The sequence below is a fragment of the Gavialis gangeticus genome, unplaced genomic scaffold (genome assembly GCF_001723915.1).
Source record: "Gavialis gangeticus isolate Ggan-Ray unplaced genomic scaffold, GavGan_comp1, whole genome shotgun sequence".
NCBI classification, from domain to species: domain Eukaryota; kingdom Metazoa; phylum Chordata; order Crocodylia; family Gavialidae; genus Gavialis; species Gavialis gangeticus.
The window spans coordinates 51,688,223-51,700,121 of record NW_017729030.1 but is presented as its reverse complement, the minus strand read 5'-3'; the positions used below and the strand labels follow the sequence as shown (position 1 = coordinate 51,700,121).

Here is an 11,899-nt window from a genome sequence, read left to right as displayed (position 1 = left end):
ACTTATGGCAGCCTCTGAAACAATCAGCAGGTGGGAAAGGTGAGCAGAGAGGGCTGCCAGGATCTGAAAACCACAGGGGCTTTTCCCTCTGCCCCTGTGCTGTTAGACCCTGGCTAGGGACAGAGGGGGTCTGTTCCCCTGCCAACCCCTCTATCCCAATGAGCTGACAGACACAGGCAAAGCATCCTGGGATGCTGGGGGACTGTCAGTTAACTTGAACCAGGAAGGGATCTGGGACAGAAGTTCCATAAACTGGTTTGACCTAAATCAGTTAGGTCTGATACTACATCAAACCAGGTTTATACTAAACCAGTTTGGGCCCTTTTGAAAGTGGTTTATGTGCACTGAACTTCTGTTCTGTTACAGGTTTAAATCATCAGTTTCTGATCACTTAAGCTGTATGTGTAATTTCTGTCCCTAGCCTAAGTAACAAGCATTACCAGTGCTGTGGTATTAGAAGCCTGGAAACTGACTAGATTCTACTCATTTTCATAATTTCTAATAGTCAGGTGGAGCTGCTACTGGAAGACTTGAAAGTGGGTAGAAATAACAGCTGTGAAACTGACTCATTTGCATAATTTTGGCATCTGACACAGTAGACTGTCACCTGTGAAAGCATACAGCTCTTTGAACCAGTTAATATCAAAGCTGCCAGCCACCCTGTTCTGCCTTCTGCCATTCATGGTTAAGGCTTCTAAAAGTAGACCGGGTCAGCAGCATCTTGTTCGTTCTTTCTGGTGCAATTCAGGGAGTACAATTTAGTTACAAACTAATCTACGATTACAGTATACAGTTACAATTAGTTAACAAGTCACAGACTAGACAGTGGGCCTGAAATAAGCTATGCACTTAAGTGGTTCCTTCATTTTTGGACCAGCAATGCAACGTGTCTAGCTTGAATGCAAGTGCAGCCTACTGTTTACAGACTATATCATATACTGTATATAGACATATATATAGTTTTTGCTCCAAAGAGTTTTTGTAAAATATACAGGACTATTTTCTGAAAAGATGCTGGCTAAAGTGAACCCATCATACTTCTATGCAGTGCCCTAAAGATCATTCATGCAAACTGTATGAAGAATAGGAGCATCTATCTACTTTGAGTTAACTAACCTTGCCTATGCATTGTAGCAGGTCCAAATTAGCAATGCTCTCAAAAAATCTGCCCCCAAATTTCCAGTCCAGTGAAATGAACAAGTCAGATATGTAGCTGGTATGTATTTCTGCTTTAGGTAGGCAAATGTTCTATATGTGTTTGATATTGTTTTACTAATGAATGTCACCTATGGAATTCGCATAGAAGGAAAGAAAGATCTCAGTTTGCAATATTAGTCTTTCAATTTTCCTATTTTGAGCAAATGAGACAAATGCATTAGTTTCTATTACAGCAAGGTAATTATCTGTATTAGTCTGAAGTTGGGCAGAAGTTAGGGCAGGATGACACCTTGAAGACTAACTTGGTCAGAAAGGCACAGACTTTTGTAGGCAACAACCTACTTCATCAGATGTTATGACAAAGTAGGCTCTCATCTAATGAGGGATGCCCTGAGTTTAAAAAAGGTTCAGAACCACTGGTTTAGAGCAACTTGCTAGTTATTTTAGTGAGAGGGTATCTCTCTGAATGGCTAGTAGCTGTAGCAAATAGACAAGCTGTGATAGCTCTTCCTGTCTCTTGGAGGTCAGGGCTGTCCATCTTCTAAGCAACTGGGAGCACACACCCTTCAGGCAGCCCTAACAAGGGCTGCACCAGCAGGTGCTATGGGCCCCTGGCGCTGCACCCCCAATTCCACTGTGTGCTGCAGTGTCCTCCATTGTACCATGTGTGCCCCTGCTTGCTCCCCACACCCAGCACTATACATCCTGATGCCTCCCGTGCACCTCAGCTACACCACATGCTTGGATGCTGTGCCTCACCCTTGGCTCCTCAGCCATTGTTCCTCTGCTGCACTGAGCCTCTAAAGTGCCCTGGGCTATGGGCTTGCCCAGCGCTGCAGAATGTGCCATGCTGTATTCTGGACTGACACCATACGCTATATAATGCTGGTCCTGGCCCCAATGCTGTATGCAGTATGTGGGTTGTACACAGCACAGGGGTTGGTCTGGGGTGTGGGCTGCATGTGGCACTCTGCCAGGCCCTGGGACCTGGCTCTAGCATGGCCCTGGAGCCAGCAGGCAGAGCTGGTCTAGCAGGGAACCACATGCAGTGCATGCCTGTTGCCAGCCCCCTATGCCACATGCAGATCATATGGCCAATCCAGCCCGTGTGCTGCATGCAGCACACACCAGCCCTGGTGCTCACTCTGCACGTGGTGGACTTAGCATTCCGTGCAGTACAGGGGGTTGGTCTGGGGCACAGGCTACATATGGCACCCTGCTGGGCTTGCCCCTGTGTATTGGCTCCATCACAGCTCAATTCGGATCGGCACCAGAGCTGGGTAGCGCATGCAGCCTGCACTTACCCTATGGGGTCAAATGAGTTGGACACTCCCCATGTAGATAAACATGCTTTCAAGACCTTTATTAAAGCTAGGACATCTTTGTATGTATGGTTTACATATTAAGTCTGCCTAAACCTAGGAAGGTTGGGGATGAAAGAAAATGCTTAAGGTTTGGATGTTTGTACTGGCTAGAAATGGAAGAGTGGATATAGTTTCTCTAATTTGCAAGTACCAAATAAAGGTATTGTTTATGCTTGTTGAAAAGCTCACTGTGTCGATTCATTTTATGTTGGTCTTGTTCTAAAGGTAAGTATATCTGGCAAATATTAGAGATATAAAACTTGGGAAGATATATTTGAACACTCTGAATACTGTGTTTTAAAATAATTGCTGTATGTTTTCACCTAATACTATGCTTTTATAGAAAGAAAACGTTATGCCACCCTGTAGGTTGCTATAAAGATTGTTTATGAAGTTCAGCCTAAGACTTAAAATAGGTTGAATTGGAGACTTTTGAAAAATGTACTGTACAACACAGGAGACCAAATCATGCTAAAGTGCAGGGAAAGACTATACATCAGTTCAAAGGCTACATTATTCAAAAAAATACAACCATAAAAAAGGTAATAAGATTACATTCTCACACTTCATGGCTAGTAAGGTGCATTAAGCTGCTCAGATATTCATAACTTACTGTGACATTTGGGAAGATTACATTTTGCTGTGCACAGCCATTACTGCAGCTCAGATAATAACTAGCCAATGCATGGGCCTGGATTATGATCCCTGTCGTTGGAAACAAATTTGTATTTTGAAGGTTGATCAGTTTCAAATCACCGTTAGAAAGGGTTAATATGACATACCCTTATGCCTGTAGTGTGTGTGTGCTTATATGCATCTAATGGGCATGCATACATATAGTATATCAACAGTGCTATACATTTGGTATACCAGGTTTCCCCATCATTATTTTTCTCATAAGGTGTTTCTTAACACGCTCAAAGGAAGAAATGTTCGAAATAGTTACTGTTCTGGAAATATACTTTTAATATGTGCTGAAATATTTGTTTTTGTAGATTAGATTGGAAAACTAATTTGACAGCTTCTCGGATGGGTGGTTACTGATAATGGTGTGTATGTAGCCAAAGTGAAGGATTGGTGGTAGGAACTATAAGGTGAAGGTGAGGTCACTTTAGTTATAGCTAAATGTTGCCTTGTAAAGGATTGTTGGCATTGTTTAGTTAGTTAAAACAGGAAATATAATTAATTTTAAGAAGTGGCACGTGACTCCCAGCTTTAATTTTGCTCTCTGCTATGCTATTGTATTTGTGTTAGTAATGGATCATTTACTCTTTAGTCTGTGAGCCTACTTACAGCTGAAAGACTGGCCTTTTGAGGGAGGCTTCAATCAGTTTTATAGGCAGGTGATATGCTTGCATTCAGTGTAATATGAGCTTTAATATGAGTCACTTACTTGACCTATTATCCAGTTTCCTTCAGGCTTGTCTCATTGCGGTTTTCTTTTTGAAGTTCGTTTTGTGAATGCACTAATGAATCTAGCCCCTAATTTCCTTGCATGATAGACACGATCCCTGTAGCATAGAAGAGGAAAAAATGAGACACAAAGTGAATAACTTGATAATGATAAAAAACCACTTGGTGGTAGAGCTGAGAACAGATATTGGGTCTCCTGATTCCCAGGTCTGTGGATTTACTAGACAATATTCCTGGCCATATACTTCCTTAACTACATAATTAAATAACTGCAATTTGAAGAACTAAAAATAAGGGAAACACAAATCTGTCTTTCTGTTTTAGAGAAACTTTGCATTTCATCATGAAACCTCAGTCACCATCTATTTCTCACTTTTATGGTATTTGATATCATTGCTGATTTTTAGGTTGGGAATACTGAAAATTGACCCTTCTGAACTAGATACAAAATTTAGGAATTTCAGAAATTCTACAATGATTACTGTGCTTGACTTAAGCATAAGGGCAACAAATTCTGCTTTATTTAATATACTTCACCATCAGATCTAATGAATGGAACTGCTGGTTTCTGAAAGCAAGGGAAAATATTTGGAATGATTTTCATCAGGAAAGGAAACATTTTTGAAATCTGAACAGGATTCTGCTAAGCAGTAAATCTTTGAGATGTGTGATCTTTAGGATGCAATTCTTTTTTTTCTTCTTCCCAATTGATTCTTAATTTTTTTAGATTTAACTTTTCAGACTCGCACATCTCCCTCTAAAGAAAAAAATTATCAAGATACTTGACTTTCACGTGTATCTCCTGAGTGAGACATTCCTATTTTCTTACGAAAGTTGAATGGGAAGAAAAAAAATCTGTTGTTTGGACATGCATCAAAATGAACAAGAACTCAACAAAACTGAATAAGCTTTTTTTCCTTTTGGTTAGACATTTTCTTGTAAATGTGTGCAAGTGGTACACAGGTGATCTACAGTGACCTGTATAACCTATAAGATACTTTTATATGGATTTATATTATTCTAACTCTATAGGAAAGTTTAGAAATATGAGGGCCTAATTAAAATGAAAATGAAGTTCGAATTCTAGCTTGTCATAAATGCAAACTTAGTATGTGTGTGTGTGGTTCCACCTTTCTTTTGCCTACCCTGTAGCTATTCCCTCTTAATACATCACAAATCACTTAATGTGGTACAATCAAGCAAGGTCTGTTAGAGACCTGAAGATTTTCATTTCTGGAAGAAAATTAATTAATAGATCTGTATGAGGAACCATTGAGTCCTGTGGTGGGCTTAAACCAGTGCTTTATATTTATTAATGGTCACTCCAATGTATAAAAAAAGTTTGGGGGTTTTTTGGGTGGAAGGGCAGGGTTTGTTCTGTAACTTGAAAATGAACAAAATAGTAATAATAAATGCTGTAGTATCTTCAATTGCCAAAGCCAAGTTGCATGTTTTATTTAATATTTTAGGAGCCAGGTTTAATGTTTAAAGATCAAAACTTCTGTGAGCTCTTTTCAGCAGGATTGTTTTAAGTGAGCATATTTACCAAAGGAATGAACTAAATCATAGAAAGGTCACACATTTCAGGGTTACTCAGTGTAATAGTGAACCCAGAGGAGAGAATTAATAGAAGTCAGTCCTGTGGCCACCCAATCTGTTTTAATTTAATCCTAATCCAGTCCCCGCTATCACTAAATACCTTTCAGCACATGTGGTTGGGAGCCTTACATACTTATTTTCCATGGCAAATTTATCATTTAGGAAGATCCTTTGAAATGAATGTCACTAGTGTTCTTTCTTTCTTTCTTTCTTTCTTTCTTTCTTTCTTTCTTCTCAAAGCTTGTAGGAGGCCATTTTGATCTGGAAATGAACTTCATTATCCAAGAAGGAGAGGGTATTACATGCATGGTAGATCTGTTGGATAAATGCGATGCCACTTGCCAGGCTGAGGTATGGAGCATGTTTACAGCAATCCTGAAGAAGAGTATACGCAATCTGCAAGTTTGCACAGAAGTTGGGCTTGTTGAACATGTGCTCCAGAGGATTGATAAAGCTGATAACATGATTGCAGGTAGGAGTTCACATGGCAGTAGAATACTTTGAGCTAAAAATTCTTGGCTTTTTATATAAAACTTACTGGGACACTTTTCTTCTTGATACTGCATTTTATCTTATACAGATATGTGCTTTTATTTTATTTTTTTCTCTTTCAGATCTCTTAGTTGATATGTTGGGTGTGCTGGCTAGCTATAATTTGACAGTTCGAGAACTAAAATTGTTCTTCAGCAAACTTCAAGGGGAAAAAGGAAAATGGGTAAATAAGTTTGTCATAGTATTGGTTATACTTTCTTTTACTATTTTCTATTAGCTAACAGGCTAACTTTTGTAATATTTTTTGATAACTAAATGTTAAAGCTGTCAAAGATGTAAGGATGCCTATCATTGTCGATATAGATCTTTTTGCATACAAATAATAAAATATAAGGTCTAAAATTGTGATTAAGGTACTAATCAGATTTATAGTTTGGTAGCTCGGAGTGTACTGATATGTTCCAGTGTCCTCCTGCTAAACTGTTCACCCATGCCTCCATAAATACACTTGGAAACGATGTGGTGAAAATAGGAAAATTTCTGGGGTGTTTTTGTTTTCTTTTTTAAACAATCCCAAATGTGAAGCTTAAGTAAAAAGGGGGTTATTACAAAAACCAAAAAACCAAAATGGAGATATTTAAAAGAGGTAGGTTTAAAAACAGTTGCTTGCATATGCAACTCAAGAAATCTGTCATTTTCACTGATTGGTAAAGAGAACATCTGATTTTGTTAGTGCAGTAGGAATTTCTGACAAGAATTGAAAAGAAGATAAACCTGTAGTATCATTTGCTGGTAGCTTGCCGGTAACGTCTTACCATACTGTTTTTTTTAATTCTACTCTGAGTAGAATAAGAAACCCTCCCAACAGTTAGTTTTCTTGCTTAATCCAGATGCTACCAAATGTGCTTTTTTCTAACTGAGCTCTTAACCATCAGAGCTTCTGTTTGTATGGAAATTGCAACAGCTTTAAGATTTGCACAAATTAATTGGAAAAGTTATTTTTTTTCAACCTGAAATAACCTGCCCAGTCTAGAAAAAACGACAAGTATTTATTTAAAATCTATGAGTGTGCAATTAAAGTGGCACAATTAAGTAAAACTTTTAAAATAATAGGTCTGGAAGGTCTGGAATTTTAGTTTGCTCCATAAAATAGTGTGTATATGATGTAAATATAATATCTGGTGTAATAATAAACACTGCATGTGCTCACTGGTTGTGGGAAGAGTCTCTTTGTAATGTTAACATTTTCATTTCCTGACCTTTTTTTGTTGCTGTTTGAATTTAATTTCCTTCTTTTATTAAAGACCCAGTATAGAGGAGAGGAGGAAGAAAGAAACCTAGCTGCATTTCTACGGAGTTGCACAGCACCATAAATCTTAAACTCAACCCCTTTATAAAGACACAAAATGCATATGTGCAGCAAAAGTTACCCAGCAGCAATATGGTGCTGAAGATGCATAATCAACTTAAACCACAATGCATCTCCCTTTTTTTCAGTGTAGATGCGTGAGGGGTGTTTGGTGGTGTTGTTTTTTTGTTTTGTAGGTTTTTTAATACCTGAAAAAAATTGAAATTCTTTTTAGGCTCATACTGCACTTGGCTTTCAGTGAGTACCTACATGTGAAATTTAAAGTTTTAGTAGGGTTTTTGAGTTACTTACGCTAAAAATTCCTCTTACTAAAAGAGGAAAAGTATATCTGCTTCCATTCTCCATTGTGGTAACTCTGAAGGAGGTAAAGGGATTTCTTTTGCTTTCTGCAGGAGAAAAAAGTGCTTTAGGAAAGATCAGTCATGCCAAGTTTTGGGCCAGATGGGTAACTTTTAGAAAGTTAAAGCTGTCTGGCACCTATAGGTGTAGTATTTGTGTATACTGTAGGTGATGTAAAGTGTCCAGAGATTACTGTTACTCCATAGGTGAAACAGCAGTGGTCTCTATATCAGCGTTTCCCAACCAATGTGCCGCAGCACAAAAGTGTGCCATCAGAAGTGAACAGGTGTGCTGCAGAATTTTGCCATGGCAATGAGCTACAGTAGGTATGAGGATGGGAAATGCCTTAACAGGTGTGCAGCAGAAAATTTTTATTAATGTAAGTGTGCCTTGGTCTGGAAAAGGTTGGGAAATACTGCTCTATATGAAGATAAATTTGTATTGATAGCTGTTTGTTGAATATTATTCTGCTGAATAATGGCCTTGTGCTTGTTCACAGAAGGAATAGAAACATGACAAAATTCATCCTCTTGTATGATTAAACCTTCCTTACTTATGTTATGTATAGTGTCTGATATTTGTAATAACTTTTTTAATAGCCACCACATGCTGGCAAGCTGTTGTCTGTATTAAAACACATGCCCCAGAAATATGGACCTGATGCCTTCTTCAACTTTCCCGGAAAAAGTGCTGCAGTAAGTAGTTGTTGGTCAAAGTTTATTTTGCTTTATTTTTCTTTTATTTGCTGTCTTCCTGCTTTTACTGACTTTATTTCCTAATCTCCTGCTCCGATTTAACTCGTATTGTTCTGTGCAACAGTTATGCTCCCTAGTCTTTGTCCTGCAGATGACATTTTTGGTGAGGTATTTATTTGTTTTTTTGCTCCCTGGTAACTATGTCAAGCTTAAATAATAATATACTAGCACTATATATGTGTTACTCTTATGGGAAAGCAAACAGTCCTGGCTAGACTAGGAACAAATGTCAGTACTGTATTTACCTAAATCCAAGACAACACTGAATTTAAGATGACCCCTCCCCCCAATAATTAGATTCTAGAAAAAATGTGGGAAAAATATAAGTATAGATGTGTTATAATATTTTTTTAAAAGTGGAAAAATATATTCCAAATTTGTTTATAATTTTCCATGTCTAGAATATACTTATTGTAGGGTTGTGGTTTAACTAATCCCCCCACCACTACAGTGGGAAAATTCAGTGACGGAGTGGCAGGTGATAGAGGGGTCTGTAGTTGGTGAGTCAGTCAGCTTGTCCCTTGCTTCTCCACACCTTTTATTTCCTGCCCCCCCCCCACTACCTCTGCTCCCTGCAGTTCCTGCTCCCTTTCCTGCTCCCTCTGTCCGCCCTCCTAATCCCCCCCCAACCTTTCCCCCACCGCTTACCATTGCTCTGGCTGTGGCTATGCTCCAGCCTGGGGCATAGAGACAAACACGCTCCAGCCCAGCTTGGTAGCAGTGGCAGCTGCTGTGGCTGGGCCCTGGAGCTGGAACTGTCATGCCCCTGCCACCATTGCTACCAGGCTAGGCTGGGGCTGGAGCATGCTTGCTGCATGTCCCGGGCTGGAGTGGAGCTGGAGCAGGAACAAGAATAAGTGGTATGGGGGATTGTGCCTTACAACTTTCACATTGTACTCAGTGTACACAGGAATCTGTCTTGTATATTCTTGAGGCACTTTTGGGGAATATTTATATAGTGGCTATCTTTAAAAAAAAATTTGTGTACAGTTCTTGTTCCACATACAGCAATATTTTGATTGTCATATTTCTTATAAAAAATACATGGCACAGTATATTCCATGTACGTTTTTGCCATACAGATGCATGCTTTATTTTTAAATCAAATACTAAAAAAAGTTATGGAGCCTTTCCTCAGTGAAGATCAAGTGCCCCAAAACTTGTCTTGAATCATTTAAATCTTTTAAAATCTTTTGTTGTGTAAAGCAAATATTTTTTTTCTAAATAAAAAAATTGATAACTGAAAACATGACTTCAGATTGTAAAAAGATCTCTCATACCCATTATCTTACTTTGATTTTATGCATGTATGCAACTTCTTACTACCTGGTGGTTTAACACACACACAACAAATATTCAGCTCAATTAATGTATTTGAATGAAGATTTAAGAGAGTGAAAAATAAAACAGCAATATTCCTGAAACCTTAAGTGTAATGCAAATCTGTAACAGGCACATGTTGTTTTGGCTACTTGTGTATGGTTTTACTATTTTCTTCTGTTGTTTTATTTTTATTTTTCAGTATGTGATAAATGTCTGAGAAACAGATGAGAAACCTCAATATAATAATAATTTCTTTATTTAAAAAAAAAAAATGGGAATCAAATTTTTGTAGGGAAAGCTATACTAATTAAAACTATATCCTGAGTTAAACCAACTGCAGTATTAATAGGCACTAAAAGTATGTGTGTGCGTGTATGTGTGTATACATATATTGGGCTGAGACGTACATAGACTGATTAGTTACTTATTGCTGCAGAGAAGGATTTATAGCATTGCGTTTGGGCAAGGATAGCTGCATAGAGCTTGGGAGTGTAATAAGGAGTCTGGCGACACCCAAGTTCTTTGATGTTTTTGTTCATTGGTATTGATTGTCTGGACAGCATCTTTGATCAGAGCACTATGGCAATCTGAGTTGAAATTTATATTGCAAGACTGTGAAGGAAAATGGTAAAAAGTGAATGGTAATGGTTAATAAAAACTACTCAAACAAAGAATCTAACACTATATAAATTGTTGTTGTACCAGCATGTGGTTTGTAATTTACAAGCTTTCTACCTAATATATAGGTCCTGTATTCTTTATGATGATTTTTGACTGAAGGTATTGTGTTACATTTTTCTAAATCAGAGCTATAATAGTTTTGTGCCTTTACTTTGTATAAGGCTAAACTAGTCATGACTAGTCTGTAGATAAGGGAATTCTTCAGGCAGAATTTAGAGACTTCCATTTCCTTGCCTGACTTCCTTCCACAATGAGTTTATTATCTTTTGTCTTTGGAATGCAGTGCTGCATGACAACAGTATGGAGATCATAAGTGTGTAAATTTTACCTGTTCTGTTGTGTATTAGCAGAAAATTGAGCATTGCATTTTTAGACTATTTTTAATTTTCTTCAATAAACTATTTCATTTTTCCATGGTTCATTATATTGATTTATGCACATTTTTATGATGAAATCTTTAAAAAAGGACTCTGGCCATGTGAAATAGTACGTACCTAGCTTGCACCTTGCCCACTTTCACGGTTCAAGGATTATTTTTGTTTAATCTTGCTATGTTAATTTATTTTCTTTAGGCTATTGCCTTACCTCCTATAGCCAAGTGGCCCTACCAGAATGGATTTACCTTTCACACTTGGTTAAGAATGGATCCTGTAAACAATATCAATGTGGATAAGGATAAGCCTTACTTATATTGGTATGTATTGTGTAAGCTTGCACTTCTGATGTTCCATTTATATCCATTTTTAATACTGTTTACTTAGATTGAACAAAACAAGCCTAAAAACATTTTTTTGTTTACTGGCACATTTAGCTTCAGTTATTCACAGAACTTTTTTTTTTCTTTTAAGTTTTCGAACAAACAAAGGACTTGGTTATTCTGCTCACTTTGTAGGAGGCTGTTTGATTGTGACATCAATAAAATCAAAAGGAAAAGGTTTCCAGCACTGTGTGAAATTTGATTTCAAGCCACAGAAGGTGGGTTAATATGGTAAAATAAGAACCATAAATTGCATCAGTAGATGTATGTAATTAGACATTAGTTGCACTTGTTCTTTTTTCCCTTGAGACAGCTTTGGGAAACATTTTTACTCTGTCTGCTAATTACTACATACATGTGTAAAAGAACAGTTAACAATGTGAGAAAATGATCATCTACATCAATTTGTAGTATTCAGAAACCATATTAAAAAGTAAAACTTAAAGGAATAAATGTATACAGTAGTCTACCCTTTTAATATTTGTCATTTATATTCTTGTCCAAGCCTAAAAGGAGAATGCAGTTTATTGAAAAGTTATGACCCAGTAAAATCACAAATGTCAAACAAGTTAGTAGAGAGTTAGGATAAGCTAGCTGTCTGAGTTGTCCTGTGTAGGATAACTTGATTATCTTGGCCTGTGCGTTTCCA

General features: G+C 37.6%; 1 protein-coding gene across 11 annotated transcripts in view; it reads left to right on the top strand.

Moving 5' to 3' along the window:
- Positions 1–11,899, top strand: part of LRBA (LPS responsive beige-like anchor protein) — a 760,533-nt gene that overhangs the window by 106,643 nt on the left and 641,991 nt on the right. For all 11 annotated transcript variants that reach the window (XM_019522192.1, XM_019522187.1, XM_019522186.1 and 8 more), the window contains exons 2-6: positions 5,775–6,006; positions 6,149–6,249; positions 8,334–8,429; positions 11,066–11,187; positions 11,342–11,468. In XM_019522192.1, the coding sequence (XP_019377737.1) occupies positions 5,775–6,006; positions 6,149–6,249; positions 8,334–8,429; positions 11,066–11,187; positions 11,342–11,468 (678 nt within the window). The remainder of the gene's footprint in view (positions 1–5,774; positions 6,007–6,148; positions 6,250–8,333; positions 8,430–11,065; positions 11,188–11,341; positions 11,469–11,899) is intronic.